Source organism: Hyalella azteca, unplaced genomic scaffold (genome assembly GCF_000764305.2).
Source record: "Hyalella azteca isolate HAZT.00-mixed unplaced genomic scaffold, Hazt_2.0.2 contig8626, whole genome shotgun sequence".
NCBI classification, from domain to species: Eukaryota; Metazoa; Arthropoda; class Malacostraca; order Amphipoda; family Hyalellidae; genus Hyalella; species Hyalella azteca.
Window position 1 is genome coordinate 111,871 of NW_025938714.1, and position 26,078 is coordinate 137,948.

A 26,078-nucleotide genomic window follows, 5' to 3' on the forward strand; every position below is an offset into this window, starting at 1 on the left:
AGCATTACCGTTCTTTCTTGCGCAGCATTACCGTTCTTTCTTGCGCAGCATTACCGTTCTTTCTTGCGCAGCATTACCGTTCTTTCTTGCGCAGCATTACCGTTCTTTCTTGCGCAGCATTACCGTTCCTTCTTCGCATTGAGCGGCAGGGCAAGTTAGGCGCTCATAATTCATTAAATACGCGTCAGGTGCAGCGCCAGATGCCGCTAAGGCGCCACTCTAATTGCCGTCGATCAAAATATTTTGTTCACAGCTGCTGTTTTTGTCTGACGCGAACTGCAGAGCCGGTTTTTGGCTGGAAAAACTGCTGTAAATGGCCTGATGTGACGCAGCTTACTTGACGGCGGCCTGCTGTCCTTGCAGTGCCAGCTGCCCTTGCAGTGGCCGCTGCCCTGGCAGTGGCCGCTGCCCTTGCAGTGCCAACTGCCTTTACAGTGCCAGCTGCCTTCACAGTGCCAGCTGCCTTCACAGTGCCAGCGGCCTTCACAGTGCCAGCTGCCTTCACAGTGCCAGCTGCCTTCACGGTGCCAGCTGCCTTCACAGTGCCAGCTGCCTTCACAGTGCCAGCTGCCTTCACGGTGCCAGCTGCCTTCACAGTGCCAGCTGCCTTCACAGTGCCAGCTGCCTTCACGGTGCCAGCTGCCTTTACAGTGCCAGCTGCCTGCACAGTGCCAGCTGCCCCTGCAGTGCCAGCTTTTACATATAACACCACGGCAGTCCAAGGGCCGGAAAGCAGCAGTTATGTCGACCATGTGAGCAGAGATCTCGCTTCTCCGCCCCACAATAGCCCGCCGCTTGATGGCTCAGTCTGTGCAGCCTAAAAGAGCATTCAACAATTGTTGAATGCTGCTAATATATTGTTAAAAGCCATAAGCATGGCCTTTCTCAGATATCGTTATTTTATCTCAGGAATGAGAAAAGTCACAGTATAAAATACACAATGAAACTGCCGCTACAATAAATCATTTTTTGAGAAGACTATTAAAAAATTTCATGATTCATTATTGTTCTTCTAATTTTAAGACATGAGAAAACTCTAAAATTCCACATACATGAAATGAAGTATTTATAGACGTTAATCATACGAGCCTGAGTTACTTTCTAGAATTTGCATGCATAAAAGCAACTGATGAAAGTTTTTTTTTTGCGGGCGTTTCGATCTTTTAGATCTTATAAGTTCATAAAAAACGAGTATATAAGTTTATTATAGTAGACGCAGAGGCTCAAGTCGCAATTACTGGTCGGACACAACAAATTAAAACTTCTAACACCGAGGGTTTTAAACTTGTTGAACTTCGATTCAACTTCTCCCCTAACAATTGAAAATGTTATCAAATTATAAACTCGGCTTTGTGACGGAAATTACCGATTAGTCTCGTTTTATTGTGAACAAATAATGCGAGTAATTAAAGGAAGCATCAATCATAAAAAACTTTTTCATGATTTTTCCCCTCTTCGTATAGGAATTATTATTTTAAGCTTCGGTTATTGTAAACTTCGACGCTCACCGAAATTCTGGGTGGGTGGAATAATTCAGTTATTTTTCGATATATTTAGACCGGTTAAATTATTTATATTTATATTTTATTCTGCGGGCCCGGTGTGGTCCGCCGTGAGTGACGGATCATAAAAAAATTTAATAAAAATAAAGAACGCGCGCACAAAACACATGTAAATACAGTGTATATTTCTGAATTTAACGCACACGGGAGCGATTTTCATAGTAGGTATCTCACTCTTCACATTTGTACTAATCTTTACGCGTGCGAAATAATAAGCAAGATGTATTTTAAAAATCGCTTATAATAGTTTTTCGATGCCTGTTTTAATGATGCATGTAGCGTCGCGACTCTAACCATTGTAGCTGGTTTGCACCTTCCTAACTAATATGTTTTACTTAATATTGAATGAAATTTTGCAGAAACGAGATTCATTGGTCTGAAAAGGAGCTTTGTCTGCATCATAAACGGTGCTGTTAAAACTTAAAAAAGCAAGATACAGACAAACATTCTTATTATTTTTAAGACTAGTGGTAACAGAAGCGCCTATATAGTACCAGCCTCATCGATGTGCTACATTGTAAGCTTTATTCTCCAGCAATGCACGAAACCTTTGATAGAACTTCGACTTTCCTCTTGAATATATTTTACGGATGCCTGAGTCAGCCCTGCACTGCGGAGGCAGTCACTCGTCTCCCAGTCAGCAACTTTTACCGTGTTATGGACGGCCGTCTTTAACTCGTCCATTGGCCGCACATAGGCCGCCCAAACAATAAAACCGTCCTCAGCACTGCGGAGGCAGAAACTCGTCTCCCAGTCAGAAATTTTACCGTGTTATGGACGGCCGTCTTTAAGTCGTCCATTGGCCGCGCATAGGCCGCGCAAACAATAAATCCGTCCTCAGGACTGTGAAGGCAGGCACTTGTCTCCCACTCAGAAACTTTTACCGTGATATGGACGGCCGTCTTTAAGTCGTCCATTGGCCGCGCATAGACCGCCCAAACAATACAACCGTCCTCAGGATGACGGAAGCGCTTCCAACGATCGTCTGAAGTTACGCAGCGAATCAGAGCCTGTGCCTGCATGGTGGAGCGCGGCAAACAAAAGCTTTGAAATACTGCCACTGAACGATGCCAAGTCTGATTTTGAGATTCTTTATTTATAAAAGTTATAGAAGTAAAACAAAAAATTTAAGGTTATAAGTTAATGATATAATGTTACAGGTTTAACATTTTTGCTATTTTACAATTCAAAGTTATTAGTTAAAACGTTGTAAGGTAAATTTAATAGTTACCGTTCAAAGTTGTAGTTAATAAGCATATTTTAAATTTAAAATTTTAAAATATTCGAAATTTAAGCATATTTTTGGGACGAATGAATTTATGAATATATGTTTAACGGAGCGCCGAATTCGTGCGGAGCTCCTGGCAACTTCAGATTTTATTTTAGATTTTAATTATACATAACCTAACGGCCTATTAACTTTTAGAATTCATATTAAAGTTTATCGTTCGTGTCCTCCCAAATGAGACTGTATCATAGTGTATTTTTATGTTGCCGAAATTTAATTTCAAATTGTATTTTATTGTCATTATATATTTTCTAAAATGACGTTCGGAAATCCGGTGCATTATTTTATTTGGACAGAAGAAATCTCATGAACAAATATTTTTATTTGTACAGGAGAAATTTATTCATTTTATTTGTACAGGAGAAATTTATTCATTTTATTTGTACAGTAGAAATCTCCTCTGACACATGATTGACGTACAAATTGGACACTTCGAATCACGTACGATTTTCACATGACAAATTCATTTCATTTTCACACTCTGGAAAATAAAGCTCGGCTGCTACGACTGGCGAGGCAATAAAAGTCCGTCTCGAGACTCGAGATTTCTCTCACTGGCGCCATGAACTTGTCGGGGTAGGTCTATACCTGTAGGCCTCTCTAGAATATCTGTTATTTTTACCGACTTTCGTCTAGTTCCACGATTGATTTATGCCTACGGATTTGTCTCATATACATTCTGATCGAAGTTCAGGTGCTCGGTGTCAACCATGTGGATGAAAAATAGTCAAAAATATATAATTAAGTATTAAATGGATTGTTGGCTGTATATAATGCGCAAACTGTAAGATATGTACAATTTCTGTACTATAAGTACCTAAATTAGCGATCTTTTATCTCAATTCGCACCGAAAAATTTCACAATTCACGATTGTTTTATATTTTATTATGAATTTAAATATAGATCTGCATTGTCCGGCTCCTATTGTGACCCTGGATTTATGACCGTTCATTTTCAGCAATTCAGTGGAATTTCTGGTCATTTTGTGGCCCTGTATCGCCGGAAATTCTATCGCCCAGAATCTCTGGGTCTCCGGCATTATTCACAGCCAGAAAATAAAGACCGGATTTATCACTGCCGTGAAAATATGGGCCTCTCAAGAGTGGTTCTGGCTCTTCGCTGTGCAATTTTTTTACCAGGTTTCGACCTCGACTCTACAATTTTTGGTGAAAAATTCCCGGTTTTGAGTCATGCGAGGAACAAAATCATCGAAGCGCTGATGAGCTTCTATTGAAGCAATGCTGTTTTTACACTCGTTCATAACCGAGCCTTTAAACGATTGCTTAACGCCGGAAATTAATTTTCAGTATAACAATCGTTGATATGACCTCCGTTTCCGGACTGGAGATATCCTGAAATGAATGCCAGAAATAAACGGACATATGGAGCCCGAATGTCGTGAGATGTGTCGAAGAAGTCATTTTGTAGGACGCGAGCGTCAACCTCGGGTACATTTCAACAGTGCATGTTCGCAATTAAAGCCTGTTTTTATCTCGAACCGTTGGTAATCTCGCATCAGTTTGTTCACGGCTCGGAATAATGGAAGCTGCTCAGCAGTTATATTGCATATCATACACAAGATATATTATCAAAAATGTGTAAGCCTGTTGTCTCTTACCCCTCTTTTATACGTCTGGTAGCACGATGCATTTCAATGACCTTAAAACAACAAACGCTGCCACCACATGCGCGACCTCATGGTGACGTCAAACACCATATTTAATCGTCTATATTACTGTGACGTCACACACCATATTTAATCGTCTATATTACTGTGACGTCACACACCATATTTAAACGTCTATATTACTGTGACGTCACACATCATATTTTATCGTCTATATAACTGTGACGTCTAACATCATATTTATCGTCTATATAACTGTGATGTCACACACAATATTTAAACGTCTATATTACTGTGACGTCACACATCATATTTTATCGTCTATATTACAGTGACGTCACACACCATATTTAAACGTCTATATTACAGTGACGTCACACACCATATTTTATCGTCTATATTACAGTGACGTCACACATCATATTTAAACGTCTATATTACTGTGACGTCTCACACCATATTTAAGCGTCTATATCACTGTAAAGTCAAAAATATTTAAGTGTCTATATTACTGTGAGGTTCGCTAAAGTATTTTGTATGCTATTTCTGTGGATGCTCCGCGTTAACCTCTGATATTTGCAGAAATGTTTTCTTGTTAATTTAGATAATAACAACGTTCTCAGACATATAGTGCTTGAATATTGCTTATTCTACCGTATTCTTCTCATATATTGGTAGGCCCAGTTAATTCCAAAGAATTTATTTTTAATAACTACCATCTCTCTATCGGCATTATAGAAAATCAATAACAGTTCGATAAACAATTAAGGACAGTCAATATTAAATTAATTTCGACAGTCAATAACAATCGGCAATCAATAACAGCACCATCGACTATAACAATAACAACTCTCTTGGCAACCACTGAACAACACTATCGACAGTTAACAATAATATTATCAATAATTGATATTAGCACAATCAATAACAGCAGTTTCAACATAATAGCAGTATTCCTAACGTTCGTTGTGCATTGGCCCGCAGTTATCATCATATTCATCTAAATGAGACACATTTATTTAAAAATAATGATCTTTTGATATAAAAACATCGAGCTCTCAATCATTAAGAACAAGATCTCAATCACTACCACAATCCATAATCAATAAAATCATTATCTTCGATATTAACAACGAATAGCAATACAATACAATATTAATTTAATGTATATTAATTAATAATAAAATTAATTCTAATGTCCCCTTCCTCAGGGATCATCACATCCCGCCGTATCAGCCTCTCTGGTTCACACCTCAACTCCGGCCTTCAGTCTCCCCCGCCGACTAGCGAGGTGCTCAGAAGCACGTCAGTCTCACGTCAGTCTCTACTCGACATCGTCTCGTCGAAAATTAGCGTCGGCAGTCGAAAACGTTTTTCCCGAGACTCTTTCTCGTCTTCGTACGTGAACAGAACGCGTATCGCGTCCGAGACCGACGAGAGCAGAAGAACGAGAGATGCGAGAAGAAAGGACATTAGAAGTCGATTTAAAAGCGATAAGTGGGAGACCAGCACGGGAAGCTCAGAGAAAACTAGAGTACGGAATGTGAGCTTTGTTTTCGACCCAGCGGGGAGACTTTGCTATTATTGGTCCGTTGTTGTATCGTTAGCCTTCCTCTACAATTTGTGGGTTATGATGTACAGATTTGCCTTCCAAGAAATCAATGATGATACTATGCTTATATGGTTCGGCTTCGACTATTTTGCCGACTTTATATATGTTCTAGATATTTGTTTTCATTTCCGCACTGGGTATTTAGAAGACGGAGTCTTACAAACAGACTCGAAGAAGTTAAGAACGCATTATATGAATTCAACAACTTTTTATATAGATTGTTTATGCTTGTTACCCTTAGACTTCTTATATCTTTCTCTAAAATTTATGTCAATTCTAAGATGCTTCCGTCTAGTGAAAATATACAAGTTTTGGCATTTCTTAGACAGAACGGAGCGACATACGAACTCTCCGAACTTGTTCCGCTCGATCATATTGATTCATTACCTCCTAGTGACGTTCCACTGGAACGCTTGCGTGTTCTACATCATTGCCAAAAAGACCGACTGCGACAGCATCTTCCATTTATGGATATCCGAACCAAACTCCACATCACCCAACGAAACACATCCACACCCTGCGAGCCACCATAACACAACACACGTCGTCAACGCTGACAATGACGTGATGCTGGCTTACCTCAAATCTTTTTACTGGTGCACCCTGGCCCTGACCACCATCGGGGACCTACGTAAGCCTGAATCAAAGTGCGGCTACATCTTCCAGAACTTCGAGCTCATGTTCGGGCTGCTGCTCTTCGCCACGGTGCTTGGTCACGTCGCCAACATAGTCACTAATGTGTCGGCCGCCAGGAAAGAGTTTCAAGGTGAGCTTTTTAACTTAATTACTGAATTTATATTTTAATTCAATTTAAATTTCTGGCGAGTAAATTGCTTGTAGAATGGTTGTTCAAAGAAATTTTTACGACTTAGACCACGACAAACACAGTTGAACAATCATTCGTTATGATCGTATTTCGCTTCATTCGTTTTTTGGGGTTCTCAGGGAAGTTTTCGATCTCCAATTCAAAATCATAATTATTGTCAATTATGCGAACTCAGTTGTTGGTTCAAAATTCTTAAAAATATTGTCTTAGTTTTCATTTTTCTAGAATATAAATTATACGCATATACATTCAATTTGTATCACATATTTTCATTTCATTATCGCAGGTGCATTTCTTGAGAAATTTTTTTCAGTGACAGCAAGCGTCAGCCACTATCTGGGCTCATCATATTAATATGACATGATATTTAATTTAGCATCATATTACCATGGCATGATGTTTAATTTAGCATCATATTACCATGGCATGATGTTTAATTTAGCATCATATTACGTTGGCATAATGTTTTATTTAACTAACTAGCCAATTATGATTAATATTCACGTTGGCTTGGTTTAACCTGACAAGCGAATCATAAATAATGAATTGATGTTCACGGCGGTTTCTCTTCAGAGGCGATTAATCATCAATTGAGTTTTAGGACAGCCTTCACTGCCTTCATAACACTAGCCTTCACCGCCATTATAAGCCCGGCCTTCATTGCCTTCATAACGCTGGCCTTCATAACGCTGGCCTTCACTACCATCATAGCGCTGGCCTTCGCTGCCTTCATAACACTGGCCTCTGCAGTTTTCATATCACTGGCTTTCACCGCCATCGCAACACCGGCCTTCATTTACTAATAACGCTGGCCTTCATTGCCTTCATAATGCAGGCCTTCGTTGCCTTCATAACGCTGGCCTTCACCGCCTTCGTAACGCTGGCCTTCACTGCCATTATAACGCCGGCCTTCATTGCCTTCATAACGCTGGCTTTCACTGCCTTCATAACACTTGCCTTCACCGCCATTATAAGCCCGGCCTTCATTGCCTTCATAACGCTGGCCTTCATAACGCTGGCCTTCACTACCTTTATGACGCTGGCCTTCACTGCCTTCGTAACGCTGGCCTTCATAACGCTGGCCTTCACTGCCTTCGTAACGCTGGCCTTCACTGCCTTCATAACGCTGGCCTTCACTGCCTTTATGACGCTGGCCATCACTGCCTTCGTAACGCTGGCCTTCATAACGCTGGCCTTCACTGCCTTCGTAACGCTGGCCTTCACTGCCTTCATAATGCTGGCCTTCATAGCCTTTTTGACGCTGGCATTCACTGCCATCGTAACATCGGCCTTCTCTTCCCTCAAAACGTTGGCCTTCACTACCATCATAACGCTAGCCTTCATGGTCATCAAACCGCCAGGCTTCACTGCCTTCATAACGCTAACAACCCTACACTTACATTCCAAAACTTTTGATCTTGCTAACAAAGTTCATAACGACGTTCCTAACGAAGAAGAATGCAATGCCTTCATTTTCCATGCCTTTGTCGTAGCTTCCTCTTGCCCAAGTGAAGTCACTCGTTGCTGCATTACTAACAAAGATGGCGAAAATTCTTTTATTTTTTGTCTCACTCAAAATTTGATTTTTCAAAATTCAAACACAAATTTATTCATTCTGAATGCATCAAGGTACAAATCAGCAAACAATAAATATAAGACTATGGAAAATGCCGAATTATTCTCATTTCAGGTTTAATTTTGAACGACGCAAAGCGAATAAAATGGTGCTAACAATTCAGTTGCTGCGGTGCCTCCAAAGTAGAGTGTGGCTGAACCTCGAAATTTAGAGACGAAGCAATTTAAAATAAAACATATGTTTATCATAACATAATGCAGGAGCAGCATTCCTGCTTCTCTGTTTAGATATTTTATGCTGAGTACATGCAGCGTTGACTACAGTTTGCGCAAAAATGTAATTAAACTAAACAACTGCATTAGTTGTACAAAATTTAAAAACAAATTTGTCAGAAATATGAAATAGCCTAAATATTTTATAGTGAACGACCCAGACACTACACGCATATTCTTAGAGCCCAGTTTGAAGCTGTTGTTTCCGGAAAGATATTTTCAGGGTAACTCTACTTTTTCATGTGTCAAGTGACGGGACTCCGGGACTTCCGATTTGCGCATTTTAGAATCGCTGTACATCTTTAAACTTAGGCCCAGTTTGAATTCAGCTGCTAGCTCCTATCCCCTTGAAATTGTTAATAGATAGTTTTTTTGCTCCGTCTATTACTTGTAAATTTAGGTTTTAAATTTTTTTCTGTGCTTTCAATGTACTAATTTGTGACTTCTGATTTGTGATTCTAGAATCTACGAACTGACGATGGAGCTGGTCTCCGAAACGTTTTCTATAAAGATATGAATTTTTGTGGACTTTTCTTTGCTTTTAAATTCTTAGTTAATTTGCGATTTAAGCAAACAAGTGATATAAATTCAATTGAAAAAAGTTATACAAAATCCGTTAATTCGCCCTGAACTTGAATTTAAATGCAATTCTGAAATAAATAAATATTGATGCATGGTCAATATTCTAAATATAATATATATTCCATTTATAATTACAGTTCCCTTTTCATTCAGACGATAACCTACAAGAAAAAAATATTTTATTTGTAATATTGCATGGAATTTTTTTCTGTTCCGGAATGAAAAATTGCCGTAAATATTACTTTATGCTTTATTAATTATTAATTAATTAATTATTTATTAATTAAAAGCATGTGCTGTCAATCCTCCATAATGCTTTATAATCCCTAATAAAAAATTACGGGATTTAAGCAAATATCCAACAATTAAGCCTCAACGTCGAAGCGATTGGCATTAATCCACGAGAATGTGTCCCAGTCAGAAGCGCGTTCAAATTAATAGCATGACATCTGCATTGATTAATCTTTAATTAGTTCTGATAACTTATTTCTTCATATTCTCTGTGATTAGTTTCGAGGGGGGAACTTCAGTTAATCCGACTACTTCTACGCTCTTCGTTAATTACTTTTTCATATTTATATATCAGAGTGTCGATCGTGATTATTAAAAACGAACAGGAATTGGAACAGTTCTCGAATATATGTCATTTCCAATTCCGTTGATAATCAAGCTCAGAAATGTCAAATGTCATGGTTTCTCGTGATAGTCGCAAAAAATTGGCCTTCATCGTGTGAAATAGCTGTTAAATAACGAATTCATAAATATATTATTTTGATTTCATTTCACGATTCACTATTGTATGTTTTCTACTTATTTCCGTTTTGAGCTTTGTCACGCGTTCATGTTGCCTTTATTTGACCTGAATTTTGCCGTTGCTAATCACGGACCAGAACGTTCTCATTCACGAACCAGATCGTTGCCATTCACGGACCTAAATTTGTCATTCACGGACCAGATCGTTGTCATTCACGCACCAGATCGTTGCCATTCACGGACCTAAACTTGTCATTCACGGACCAGATCGTTGTCATTCACGGACCAGATCGTTCAGATTAAAGATCAAAAAGTTTCCCAGCAATTTATACTGCTATTGAGTACAAATCTGCTCAGACACTCTAGGCAGTCTTTATGCAATATATCCTCTAGTCTCGTGGTAAACTATCAGAAACTAACTTCCCGAATTATTTCCAGCTTCAAGTTTCGAGCTCTACGGCGAAACTCAGACCGTTTCTGTATGGGCCCTCGAATCATGCATGCAAATGCAGTCTCTGAATAGCACTGCAGTGGACATTTGCAGCGGTTTCTTCCAGGCAATCCTGCATGCCCAGAGCTCGTAAAGCAGTTAGGTTCTTCCAATCGAATGGCTTTGCAATTCACTAACGAACTTAGGTGGCAAATCGAGCAGCCTTTCCTCTGTTTTTTTGACCTTCTTTTTTGTCAGCCTCCCTCTTCTTGACTTTCCACTTTCTTCTTCGCCTTCCTCTTTCTTCATGGCCTTCCCTTTTCTTCTTGATCTTTTTGTTTCTCTTAACTTCATTCTTTTTCTTGGATTTCCTGTTTTTTTTTCTTGGTTTATATATTTTTTCGGTCTCATGGCATCTTGAATTTTTGTTGAATATTTTCACTGTTTTACTGGGGGCCATTCAATAGATGAGTGTGTGGACTCTCTAATCTTATTTTGATTTACAATAAGGTAAAAAGACATATGGTCCACAGGCAACACGGATTAGACATTAACTTCTGGCGTTCATGCCTTCAAATGATCGATTACACGTTTACTTCTCCTTCTTATATAATCCTCCAAACTTTACTCGAAATTTCAGCAATTATCAATCAAAATTTCCGATAATATCCGATCAAAAATTTCAATCATTTCCGATCTTTTCTAGTCAAAATTTTTGCTCATTTCAGTAGAGCTCAGAAGTTTTTCTTATTTTCAATTTTATGAATATTGCAATTTTTAACATCTGTCATAAGGTGCACGATGCGTTGTTATACGGTGGAATTATCTATTATATGTATAGAGATAATAATTTATAGTTCTCGATTTGTGTTTATTTTCCAGCAACTTTTTTATATGCCAACCTGGAATCAAATACTAATTAATTTCCTATAATGCATAGCTAAGCTCATCATAAATTATTCATTGTTCCTGCTCAGAAAATGAAGATTTATTAAACAATTCCTTAAAATGAATTTATTTTACATCCGGGAGCGATAAATTTTATTCAAAGAACATAAAACCGACTGCTTAATAAATTTTGAACTTAGACTTGAAATAATCTGGCTAACCCTCTTGGGATATTGAGAGGTTGTTGCTGGGCCAATATTCTGGAACTTCATACCTGCAGATAAAGAACTTAGCTTATCAGTTAAGTTAGCGCAGAATACCTTCAATTATTGAGCTTCAATTAAGACAGTCTAATTGTAATCGTCAATCTAGCCATTGTGCACGACCCTTCAGTTTGCGTTGGGTTTTGTTTACGTTGAAAATTAGCCTTTTATGTTGATCAGTTTTTATAGAGAAGCCAAAATATTTCCCTTCCTTGGACCGACTGTCCAAGACACTCAATAAAGAGGCTATATATTTACTCACATCTATCGCGTATTCTGATACCTTCACTCACATTTACTCATCAATCTCATATCATTTCTCTCGCCTATTAGGTATTCTAAATCGAGCCCGAGCCTCGAACTCAGATTCCAACGCGCTGTTAATTAAAGTTCACAATATTTCTCATCTCCATCAACTGAAATGTCGTCAATTTTTAGCACAACAATACAGGCGTTGTCGCTGATATTGAAGTGACGTGCACTAATGAGGACGCTGCTTCACTAACGCGCTTCACTAACGAGCGCTATATTAGCTCCTCTTAATTGACGCTTCCGGCTTCAACTCTCCGCTGCCTCACCAGCCTCTCCACATTAAAGGCTCTGCACTGATTACTTTAATTTTGGAGCGAGCTCTCCACGCGGCTGTCCTGGCCACACTCGACTGAAGAGTGTGCTATGCTGTTTAAGGGAAGACGCTCCCAGCAGGTAATAATTGAAAAGAATTTTAATTAGTTTCGAATAAATTTTGTCCCAGGAACTTATAATTCGAGAGCGTGTTATGCCTTTTAAATGGAGGCAGTGCCAGTCACTCGTGATTAGGAGTACTGAGCAACTTGTAATTAAGGAGTGGGCTAAATAATCCAAGCCATATGGGGATGTTCTAAGCCGTGACTAATAAAGGACTACTCTAAGACTCTATACTTATTAAAGGCTATTCATAGCCGCAACTAAAGGAGGCTGTTCTAAGCCGCGACCAAAGGAGGCTGTTCTAAGCCGCGACTAAAGGAGCCTGTTCTAAGCCGCGACCAAAGGAGCCTGTTCTAAGCCGCGATCAAAGTAGGCTGTTTTAAGCCACGAATATAGGAGGCTGTTCTAAGCCACGACTAAAGGAGGCTGTTCTAAGCCGCGACCAAAGGAGGCTGTTCTTAGCCGCGACTAAAGGAGGCTGTTCTAAGCCGCGACTAAAGGGGGCTGTTCTAAGCCGCGACCAAAGGAGGCTGTTCTTTGTCGCGACCAAAGGAGGCTGTTCTAAGCCACGACAAAAGGAGGCTGTTCTGAGCCGTGAGTAATAGTGGAATGTTCAAAGCCGCGAGTAATGAAAAACTGTTCTAAGAAATGTTACAGCGACAGCAAACAGAGTTATTTAAAACTTTGTTAAGCTGATTTTAATGGATGGCAACACGGGTGTAATTCAAATCTAAGAAAATGGCAACTTTGTTGTGAAATTGTGCTGACTTCTTTGCGCCCCTCGTTCTGAGCTCTTTGATCCCCACGTTCTGAGCTCCAATTGTACCGCAGTTTGCGGGGGACTACAAATCCCGAGTTCTCGATAGCTAAGCTACTAGTCTATCAACCAACGTGATGAATTTTGATGAATTAAATATTTTTTTGCAGTTTAATTAGCACGTTTTCGAAACCTTTAATTTATTCTCTTTTATGAATTTATAATAAAGTTGCAGACGTAAATTTTTGCCATTTTTGTCGTTCTCAGCGTTGTTCAGAGCACAGCCCAGGCGTCCGCCAGACTGTGACAGCGCTAATGGCGAGGCTGTCGTTAGCTTTTAAATGTTTTAAAAGCAGTTCGATGTTTCAAATCTTTTGGATATTTGAAGATAGTAGATATGTTAAATCTCTTATATGTTATAGAGTTTATAAATATTTCAGAGCTTCAAGATTTCTCAACGACCTTAGATATTTTAACGCCAGAAGCGCATATTGACTCGCCCTGTATAATTATTTATAGACTCTAAACTTCACTCATTAAATCGTGAATTCATTCTCCATTTATATTTTTTAATCTAAATTTTACGATTGAGTTAATATTTTTCATTTAATGCAAATTTTACATAGAAATTCAGATGAAAAACCCTAGGATGAATTTAAAACTTGCAAAAAAACTTGCACTGGCAGGATTACTTGATGATTGTTCTTGAGACATCGACATGAACTGAGTTGTAGTATGCGGGCTTAGATAATTTTGTTTTTTCAAGCATTCGTTATATTTATTACCAAACAGCAAACGATTTGTTCAGACTAAATGAAGGAAATTTCATTTCAGTCAGCAAATCATCACGGTAAAATAATCAATATTACAATATTGCAAGACGATATTAGATGAGAAATTTTCAAACATTATACTTTAAATTCTCAAACCTAACCAAACGATACGGGCACCGCGCTGTCGCACCAGTCGCTGTCGAAAAATGTTACAGTTCAGATTATAAGTCTAAATAACCACTAAAACCAAAACATATCCTTAAATTACCAAACCAATTTCAATGCATGTTTGTTATTCAGGCAAGACCTTCTCCTCTTCTCCAGCCCACGACGCCATCGCGTGGCCCGCGCGTCTCTCAGGAACTTTGCAATTGGCGTCCTTTGCGGATTTTTATCATCCGGGACTTTTTCTTCGGCGTAAAATGCGATGGCCATTTGTATGCTAAAGAGATGGGCATTTTTACCTCTACTTTCCAGTCTCGGCGATCCACTACTCCAGCTCACGAGGATTTTTTTTAACGGAGGAAAAAGTTGAGATGCACGGCGGTCGATAAGAACAATATAATTTACCAGGCATGCTGGGAAGATGGATATTGCAATTAAATAACGAAAGAATGTCACAGCTCTTTATTTCTCGTTATCAATTACCGAGGCTGTGTATGTGGAGGCTGTGAAGAGAGTTGCATGAATAATTTCTTAGCAGCGAATGTAGCCGCGACTGTAAAAGTAAAAAGACTTCATATGAATTTGTCAAGGTTGGTTTGAAATACAGTAATGCCGGTAACTTCGTCATTACAAATTAATTTTATATTGATTTCTAAGACCATGAATATACTGAAAGGTATCCTCATTAATATAACAAACAAACAAAAATAGCAGAAAATGAGTTGATAAAAATAAAAATTACTTCGATTTTTTTTAATGTCCTAACTTTCAATTCTAGTCTCATTTTATTTAATATAGAAATGTCATTGCCTAGATAATTTTTACGGAGGCACCCAAATAATTCATTCATTTTATGTGTTCTTAAGTAACTGAACATCGTAAATTTAATGAAAATTTGAATACTCTTTGAAATTTCAGACTATACTCTCTGAAACTCTGAATAAAAAATACGTACAATACTTTGATTAAAAATATGCTTACAAATTTCTTTATTATTTTCTACACAACATAATCATTACACAAAGTGTGTATCTAAATTATGTCAATTGCAGCCAATCTGGACGGCTTCAATAGTTACAATTTAAAATCATACGTAAATTATAATATATGTTATTTCATTAAAGCCTGACGCCTGTAAGGACAACTATAATAAATAATACGTAAAATTTTTTAAATCTTTCGCTTACAACCAACCTGAACAACTCCAAAGATTACTATTAATAATAATATACAAATCACGATGAAATTTAATTGCAGCGAAGCTGAACGACTTTAATGATTGATGTAATGAATAAATGATGATTTGTTTCGCTTACAACTAACTTACAAAGCTTTAATGGTTATTAAAAAATTATATGAAAATCATGATATGGTTTTATTGCAGCGAAGCTAGACGAATTTAACGGTTGTTGTAATATTAAATATGTTAAATGACGATTAGTTTCACTTACAGCTAACATGAAAGGCTTTAATTATTATTTAAAAATAATATAAATATCACATGATTTGATTGCAGCGAAGTAGTACGTCTTTATTGATTGTTGTAATATTAAATGACGATTTGTTTCGCTTACAGCTAACTTGAGAGGCTTTAATGATTGTTAAAAACTAATATAATTATTAAAACTTTAATGATTAAAAAATACGATTAAAAAATTAAAAACCTAACGATTATTAAAAACTAAATCCTGATTGCAGCGAAGCTGGACGGCGTGAAGACATACATGCGCATGAGGCGGGTGCCGCAGCACCTACAGGGGAAGGTCATCAAATGGTTCGACTACTTGTGGCTGACACAGAAGTGTTCTGACGAGGAGCGAGCTGTCAGCGGCCTGCCTGGTCAGTGACAGTAATGTTATCTGCACTGCCAGGTGGGTGACAGTAATGTTATATGCAGTGCCAGGTGGGTGACAGTAATGTTATATGCACTGCCTGGTGAGTGACAGTAATGTTATATGCACTGCCAGGTGAGTGACAGTAATGTTATATGCACTGCCAGGTAAGTGACGGTAATGTTATATGCACTGCCAGGTGAGAGACAGTAATGCCATCTGCACTGTCAGGTAGTGACAGTATAGCCATTAGTAACTTCATATAGTGCCTCACGGTGCCCAATCATTATCCCACAACGCGAATAGGTTCTCTTATATTAGGGCTACGGAAATAATAGTACAAAAAATGGTTGAAACAAAACGCTGCATGCTGTATTAATGTTATACTAAAGTAGATGTATTAATTTTACACTCCAGAGGTTGAATTTCATGTTATACAGAAGATATTGTGTTTAATGCTACACAGCTATACTTAAGTTGATGTTATACATACTTAAGTTGATGCATATGGTTTTGCAGAGGAAACTAGGCCACATCATAGAGTGAACAAATTTACTGGTAAATAATATGAACATTTAACTAGGCTACTATATGTTCACCTCGTATATGCACTTATATCCACACACCACTCATACGATTATTGCTGTCGTAAAATCGACCATTCATACGATTTATTGATGTCATAAAGTCGATCGTTCAAACGATTTATTGCTGTCATAAAATCGACCATTCATACGATTTATTGCTTTGCTAAAATCGACCATTCATACGATTTGTTGGTGTCCTGAAATCGACAATTCATACGATTTTTTTGCTGTCCTAAAATCGACCATTCATACGATTTGTTGCTGTGCTAAAATCGACCATTCATACGATTTATTACAGTCCATATATCGACGACTAGACCTTGCAGAACAACGGAACAAAGTTCAATGAGAACAACGCGCTTTGTTACCTCGAACATTCTTTAAAATGATAACAAGGTCCAAAGCAAACTCGAGTAGCCTTGGGAAAGTTTCTTTCTTTAAATTAACAGATTTACTTTTCATTGTTAGTTAAACACATTAATTTGCATGTATCATTTGAATGTACACATGGCGCACGAAAAAGCCCATAACCTCTTATATAAAAACCCATGAACTTTATTAGAAAAACTTGTTAGCTTGATTTAAGCTATATAGTTAAGATACCTAATGGACCATATAACGATTGAAAGATAACTGCGAAATAAAGATGAAATGCACCACACAACGAACCAATCTTCTGCGCCCTTTGTCCGGGCTATAAAGTAAAGCCAAAGTGTGATGATATAATACAAAGTGATGACATAATCACACATTATTCCCAGGGTCAGACAATGCCTTTGTCGCTCCCTCTGGAGCAGGTGTTCAATAGATGATCTAGAGACACGTGGCAGTTCAGGAGGAACGTGCCCTACTATAAAGTTGAATTTCTTGTTTCGCACGAGAATTTTGAACAGAAACTAAAAATTTTAGTTCACTACAAACAACTCAAATTTCAACTTTCATGCAAAAACTCAAATTCCCATTTTCATACAACTTAAATTTTTACTTTGATACAAAAATTAATTTTCTACTTTGATACAAAAATCGAATTTCTTCTTTCATACAAATATCAAATTTCCACTTTCACACAAAACTCTTTTTTTAGTTTCATACAAGAAACTCGTATATCTTTCCTGCGTACAGCAGTTATATCAGCTGCAGCTGTTGCCGCTTGTCTACAGCAGCAATACATGCAGTAATATACATCCGTACGCGTGTGTCGCCAGTTTTAGACGTTTGTAACAGCTTTGATACACGCGTGTCGCCACTTTCAGACACTTGTAATAGCTTTGATACACGCGTGTCCCCACTTTCAGACACTTGTAACAGCTTTGATACACGCGTGTCCCCACTTTCAGACACTTGTAACAGCTTTGATACACGCGTGTCGCCACTTTCAGACGCTAGTAACAGCATTGATACACGCGTGTCGCCAGTTTTAGACGCTTGTAACAGCTTTGATACACGCGTGTCGCCACTTTCAGACGCTTGTAACAGCATTGATACACGCGTGTCGCCACTTTCAGACGCTTGTAACAGTCTTGTTACACGTGTGTCGCCTTTCAGACACTTGTAATAGCTTTGATACACGCGTGTCCCCACTTACAGACACTTTTAACAGCCACAATACACGCCTGTCACCACTGTAAACACATGTAACAGCCTTGATGCCAATGTGTAGCCACATTAAGGCGCTTGTATATAGCAGCCTTGCGCGAACAGCTCTGGCTTAGTCACGTTCACCTCGTTCCAGCGCTCGAAATGAAGTCGTTGCCTTGCAAGTTTGCTTTGGCCGCGGCCCCGAAATTCCCGCTTTATTCCACGCGCCACATGAAGGCCAAATGCGTCGCGGGAAGTCAAGTTTACGCCGCACAATCTTCCATAATATCCGCGTGCCTGAAGTTCATGGTTGAGCCGTGACCGGTAAATGGGGGTCAAGGTTGCGCCGTGACCGGTAAATGGGGAGTCAAGGTTGAGCCGCGATCGGTAAATGGGGGCCAAGGTTGCACCGTGACCGGTAAATGGGGAAAAGGTTGAGCCGTGACCGGTAAATGGGGAGTCAAGGTTGAGCCGTGACCGGTAAATGGGGGGCCAAGGTTGCGCCGTGACCAGTAAATGGGGGTCAAGGTTGCGGCGGCGTGACCGGTAAATGGGGTGTCAAGGTTGAGCCGTGACCGGTAAATGGGGGGCCAAGGTTGCGCCGTGACCGGTAAATGGGGGGCCAATGTTGCGCCGTGACCGGTCCAAGGTTAAAGCTTGCACCTTGACCGGTTGATGAATTTGTCCAATTTGAAAACCATGGCTGTGTCGCGATTGAACCTAACACGCGACAGCCGAAAAGCAACCGCATCGTCTCCTCCTTGTTCCTCTTTGCCCTGTATCCTCCTTCGCCTCCTCATTCCTCCTCTTCCTTGTTTCCTCCTTCGCCTCCTTTTGTCTTACTCGCCGCTCTTCTTCGCACATTCCTATTTTCTTACAACAATGCCCTGCATCTCTCCACTTCCTGGCTTCTAATTTTTGTTTTATCTTCTTTTTAGACTTACGTCATTCGTTGATTTCATTTATTGTATTCTTCCTTACTTCTGCTCTGCTCTTGCATGTAACCTTAAACCTACTTTTAGTTCATCTTTTCTTCGTGCCTTCCTTGGCTTACGTTCAATTTTAATTGTCTATACGTGTAATATATATGCGTCAACACATCAACATGACCATCTAGATATGAAAACAATTTTTTCTAAGGGACTTTAATACCTCCAAAAACATTTTTTTCTATTATCTCTTTCAAATTTTGACAATTAAGATGTGTCACAATACGAGTTGTCCCGACCAAATACCTGCCAAGTTGGATCAGTACAGAAAATTTATTTTATTTTCATCGTGTTAGATATCAGACGAATAAAAAATTATTATCATTTCAAACTTCAAATTACCTTTTAATTCTCATCTAATATCAGAGGACATTTAACATAACAAACTCTATTTCAGATCTTGTGCGATACCAGACAATAGCAGATATTATTTCTTTTACAATTTGAACGACTAAGATAATACAAGAGAGATTATGAACCTTAATCAGTTTTATTCTCAGTTCTCGCCCCCTGCTTCTGTGCTCTTAAGTTATTCAAAGCAAGGCGACCACGCGGATGACTCGAGCTCCGGTCTAGGCTCGGGCTGTGGTGTTGCAGTGGGGAAACTCTAGATTTTAGTTTAACAAACATTATTAACGTGTTTAATCTGTAACATTCTGTTTCATTTTCAAAGTAGCTTCTAGACATTTGCGCAAGATAACTTTTGTACATTGGCATCTACTGCGAAGTTATCTTAATTTTTAATTTATGACAAGATGTAAAATGACTTTTGAAACGTTCACTGCAGATAAAATGAGCCCACAAAGAGAAAAATTAATGAAAACGTCTGGGAAATCACCTAATGCAGCACCAGGTTTATAGTATGATAATTCTGAAACAACAGCAGACATATCCCTGATCCATAGTGGCCGAGAACGCATGTAAGTTATCCGTCTTTAGGCAATCCAATATGTATGGCAGTGCCACTGAGGTCATGCGAGGCTCATCAGATTTTCACGTATGTTGTGAGGAGCGGAATGTGGCCTCAACGACAAAGGTTTGGTGAGGCCATCAGGAACTTTGCGCCACAAACTTCCCCAAGACGAGCGAAACTTTTCTTCGCTGACGACGCTGCCGACGAGTTAGCGCAGCAATCGGAAGTGACTGATGTACGAAGTGTTGTCGTTGGTGACGCTGCCGACGAGTTAGCGCGGCAATCGGTAGTGACTGACGTATGAAGTGTTGTCGTTTGTGACGCTGCCGACGAGTTAGCGCGGCAATCGGTAGTGACTGACTTATGAAGTGCTGTCGTTTGTGACGCTGCCGACGAGTTAGCGCAGCAATCGGTAGTGACTGACGTATGAAATGCTGTCACTGACGACGCTGCCCACAAGTTAGCGTAGCAACCGACAGCGACTGACGCATGAAGTGCGACGTCAAGCACGTGTTCGTAACTCAACCAATCGACATTAGGGCATGAACTTCCTTCAAGAAAAATTTTAAACTCTGACTTGACTGATCAGACTTTACTAATCTGTGGTGAGATTCTATTCCATTAGCTGACGTCCAAACAAATCCTTTCCATTGTTAATCGCAGCTCGTTATTTTTAAATTTTTATTCTTTACATGCTTAATCGAAGATATCTATATTATATCCTTAAATTAACAACGCGTTTTTTAACGGCGGAGTTAATAAAATTTTGTAATTATAATTTTTCTTAATTGTAAATAATTATCTTTTTCATCAATATTTTTTGCAATGCAGGAACCTTAAATAAATATTTTCAATGGCTCACTTGTTCTTATCGGGCAATATTTGATTTTTGTTTTCTAAATTCGATTATTTGCGTTCGAATTTCGGGACATGTTCCTCATTAATTTATGTTTTCTATTGTTTTGTCTCTTTTTCGGACTGCCATAGCGAAGAATATTCATGAAAACAACTCATCATTTATGTCTCTATCATATTCACGGATTGTCTTTCTCTATCCCGAAAACATTAGAGTTCAAAATTTAATATTTTCCCTCACATCAATTTAAAAAATTATTTTCATACCCCGACCTCTTGTTTTTCCGTAATTTTTTCAGCTGCAGGTGTCGCATGGATACACATCTGTCGCTGGCACGAGCGCCTCATTTGCATTCTCGCTTCGCCCGGCTCTCAAAATTGCAGTTTTTGTCCAAGATTGAGCAGCGGCTCCAAAAGATAAAACTGGACATCATTTTATTTTAGGAAGACGCGATTCAATCAGAATGATGCAAATTTACTCTATTTTTATTATTGCCGACATTATTAAAGGTAGATATAATCTCTTGAATAAGATTGCAAAATATGTCTTGAATTTAACGCGCGGGATTTGACCCGTCGAAGGCTTCAGGATAATTGCCTCTTGTAGTATTTATTATTATTATTTACTTTTGTTAGATTGATATTGATGATGGAGTGTCTCTCTCTAGAGGGTCTCAAATTGATGATAGAAGGTCTTTCTCTAGCTGATGGAGGATAAATTATTCATCACTTTGTTCGCTTAATAAACCAAATCCCCAGCAATATAATGCCCTTATACCTTATGACCTTATGACGAGTTTAACATCTCAGTCCATGGGCAAAATAATGCTTCGCTTATCGTAAGTTCCAAAGATGGATATAATCCATAGGCAAATGTACACTGCCCACGGTGTCCCTTCCTCACTACAGTTTCATAATATTTTTGCATTCCAAATAGAAATCGATACTAAAATCTACCGAAATCAATTATTCCAATATCAATGATTGACGGTAACACTTCTCAGCATTGGTAATGCAAGTAGCGAGATGTCCGAGGGAAGGCCATGACACACCTCCCCTCAGGGGGCCTTTTGACGTGTGTCTGAGCTCGTCAGAAGTGAAGTCCTATGAGATTTCACATTCTTAAGGGCATTGTTCCTGAGCGCCCCACCACTGAGCTCGCGGTGTCTGACTGCGGGTCTCAGTTGTGGGGTTAAGCTATCATGTGGGCAGGTTTCCTTACATTTCTTTTCTCTGTCTCACTCGTGCGGGCGGCCGACCTTAATTCCGCGTAAGAGACCTTGTGTTCGAGTGTCTTATAGTTTCTGTTGCTTTTCACTTGTCCCACCTTGTCACCTGTCCCTCCTTGTCACTTCGTCCCTTTGAGATGCTTAAGCTGCTTTTTTCGAACCAGCATCAGCGGGCTGGACACTTGAGACCTGCAGCACCTTATGGGTGATGAAAGATTTTTGATTTGAGAATATTTCGATAATTGAGACCTTCCACCTCTTTGGTAATGTTCATCTTGACTTCCGGTGCGAGACAGCTAGATCGCTGAAGCGCTAGTAAACATGTGGCCATTAAAACTAAACCAAAACCCTGACGACCCTGCGTCATTGGGAGTTATGTTTCAAAGGTCGCCATGATGTACCTGCGTCGTTGGGGGTAAAAATTTTGAGCAAAATTTTACTATTCTAAGCAACATCAGCCGCTAGCGCCTTGGAACTTTGTCGTCAGCCTCGTTATCATTGAATCAAATATTAAGTGCTCGGAAGTGAAATTAAACCAAACCTTCAATGTATCGCTTGGTTATTGCTACTTGCTATTAGGAAAATTGCCTATTATAAATGAATAATCTTTCTTAAAAAATAAACTGGAGATATTTTATTGGCTGCGTTGTGATTTTGGACATTCATTTCACACATGCTTTTACGTGTGTGTATAACGTGTATTAACTTAAAGACTGCATGGCTTCCGGTATATGTTTAAGCTGTCAGAAATAATATAAATACAAATCGAGCACTAACTTCAATTTCGTGGTACTTGTGTAGATTTTAGCTAATTTTTAATTCATAGACATTCACACATTAATATACAGCAAGACTATCGTCAATGTACGTGTTAAAATTTAAAAAATTCGATATCCACAAATTGTGGGTTAGCTTATGTTCAAGCACACAAAAATGTTTGTCCTTCATCCATATTTCCCTAATGTATGTATTTCTCAATAAATTTTATTCGGCATGCAACTTACGGGTTTGTTAACTCCCGCAGATAAGCTGAAGGCAGAGATAGCAATCCACGTGCACCTGGACACGCTCAAGAGGGTCGAGATCTTCCAGAACACAGAGGCGGGATTCCTATGCGAGCTCGTGCTCAAGCTCAGACCTGTACTATTCTCGCCAGGCGACTACATCTGTAGAAAAGGTAACATATTGAACGTCTGAAGAGTGTTGTATAAGACCTGTACTATTCTCACCAGTCGACTACATCTGTAGAAAAGGTAATACATTAAATGTCTGAAGAGTGTTGTATAAGACCTGTACTATTCTCGACAGGAGACTACATCTGTAGAAAAGGTAACATATTGAACGTCTGAAGAGTGTTGTATAAGACCTGTACTATTCTCACCAGGCGACTACATCTGTAGAAAAGGTAATATATTGAAAGTCCGAAAAGTGTTGAATAAGACCTGTACTATTCTCGCCAGGCGACTGCATCTGTAGAAAAGGTAATAAATTGAACATCCGAAGAGTGTTGTATAAGACCTGTACTATTCTCGCCAGGCGACTGCATCTGTAGAAAAGGTAATATATTGAAAGTCCGAAGAGTGTTGTATAAGGCCTGTACTATTCTCGCCAGGCGACTACATCTGTAGAAAAGGTAATATATTGAACGTCCGAAGAGTGTTGTGTAAGACTTGCACTATTCTCGCCAGGCGACTACACCTGTAGAAAAGGTAATATATTGAACACCTACAGAGTGTTGTATAAGACCTGCACTATTCTCGCCATGTGGCTACATAAGCAGGAAGAGTAATATCTTGACCAATCAAAGAGTCGTGTGTGAGACCTGTTCTCTTGTCATCCCGTGTTTCAAAGTTTGAAATAATTGAAGTACTTCACGGAGTGTTTTTAAACGAGTTTCTTTCATCGTCCGGTGACGATTTCGAGAACAAATTTTACCGTTCTCTTTCGAAGGTTCGGTTGTTTCGTCTCATTAAATCATTATCCATATTTGAAAAAGTTTTTTGGTCAAATTTTCAATTTAAATATCTAATTACTAATTTTAATTCAAAAGAGTCGAGTTAATTAATACCGATTTTAGCCAACTTTTAATCTCAATCGTAATTGCGTAATACCTAAAAACTTTTGAAAATTGCATTTTAAGTTCGGAGAGTTTGTAAAATGTGAAATTGAACAATGATGAACACAAAATCTGAATTTCTTCATTTTCAGTTACAATTTTTAAGTTTCATCCATATATTTAAAATATTCCTACAACATTTTCACTTGTGGCAAAACCCTCGAATTCACCTAATTTAGCGTTAAATTCAATCCACATAGACCATATATTTTTCTATTCAAGTTATACACGTGCTCGGCATACTGAATTTTTCATCTGAATGTGATCGGTTTCTCGTGGAATGCGGTTCACCTTCTACCCTTTGCTGCGCTCTCCTCATGTACAACGCAGCCCTCTTTCCTGTCCCGCAACCCACGCCATTATTCCCTGACACCCACCCCCACGTCACACTTTCCTGTCATACAACCCACGCCATGATCCCGTGACACCTACCACTTCGTCACACGTCCCTGTCCCGCGACACATGCCATAGTCCCGTGACACCCACCACTGCGTCACACGTTCCTGTCCCACAACTCATGCCATAATTCCCTGGCACCCACCGCTGCGTCATACGTTCCTGTCCCACAACTCATGCCATAATTCCCTGGCACCCACCACTTCGTCACACGTTCCCGTCCCACAACCCATGTCACAGTCCCGTGACATCCCGCTCGGGTGTCGACACGGGATAGTCTCACCCTGGGTGAAGGGGGGAGGCTTCTAAATGAAGGCAGCCTTTGAAGTCTTAAAGTTTTCTCGCTGGAAAAATTCACGCGATGTGTGAAGAGTTCTTTCCTCTCTCAACTTGAACATTGTTTTTCGATATCGCATTCTGTTATGTCGGCTCGCAGACATCAAAGCCCTTGAATCGATCCTCTTCCTCGGGAAATTTAATTGGCTTGCGTCTGACGTATGGGACGTCAGTTTTGGAATTTACTGCTTGATTGTCGGTTTTTAGCGAATCGTTATTCCGTTTTTATTGTCTGAGTGTTGACGCATCATCAACACGTGTTTGATGCGCGCGTGTTAACGCGTTATCGGGAATTCATCTGATTTACAAGACTGGAGCTAACAAAGATTTTAATAAGCACGCATTTACTTTGCCGGCTTAATTTTTTAAATAATTGTTCCAGATTTTTTCTTTATAAAACGGAGTAATGTTACTCGTACTCACCACCGTTGCTCCGCAATTCAGATTCGTTGCACCGTAATTCACCGCCGTTGTACCGCAATTTGCCGCCATTGTTATGCAATTATCTGCCGTTGTATTGCTATTCGTCGCCGTTGCGCCGCAATTTGTCATCGTTGTACCGCAATTTGCCACAGTTGACCGCAATTCGCCGCCGTTGACCGCAATTTGCCGCAGTTGTACCGCACTTCACCACCGTTGTACCGCAATTCGCCGCCGTTGACCGCAATTTGCCACAGTTGTACATCACTTCGCCGCCGTTGTACCGCAATTTGCCACAGTTGTACCTCAATTCGCCGCCGTTGACCGCAATTTGCCACAGTTGTACCTCACTTCGCCGCCGTTGTACCGCAATTCCCCGTCGTTGCTCTCTTTCCGCGCAGAGGTAGCACATTTAACGCCGCGTCTCTCTTGACACTTTGCATGCATTCTATTACTGAGCGACAGCAGCGCCTTCTGCCTACCGTGCGTCCCCAGCGTTTTAGCATAATGCGAACTGCGGCTGCGGTGCCTCGCATGACTCGACGTCTGTGAAAGCCAGACGACGTCAATTCTCCAAACCCTGGCGCTATGCAACCCGTCCGTAATTGTGCCGCTCATATCATAGTCCTATTCAATTCGAGATATTTAAACTTTGAACTTACGTAAATTTTACAATAATAATTCGTAAATGAGAGTCCGTGTTGTGAAATTCAAACTTCCTAATAGCCATTTGTAAATTTATTTATTTGGGACAATATTGTGTG

General features: G+C 39.5%; 1 protein-coding gene across 1 annotated transcript in view; it reads left to right on the forward strand.

Moving 5' to 3' along the window:
* LOC108677127 (potassium/sodium hyperpolarization-activated cyclic nucleotide-gated channel 1) overlaps positions 1–26,078 on the forward strand; it is a 112,731-nt gene that overhangs the window by 70,324 nt on the left and 16,329 nt on the right. The window contains exons 3-5 of the mRNA XM_047881695.1: positions 5,690–6,856; positions 15,761–15,901; positions 23,070–23,222. Of these exons, the coding sequence (XP_047737651.1) occupies positions 5,690–6,856; positions 15,761–15,901; positions 23,070–23,222 (1,461 nt within the window). The remainder of the gene's footprint in view (positions 1–5,689; positions 6,857–15,760; positions 15,902–23,069; positions 23,223–26,078) is intronic.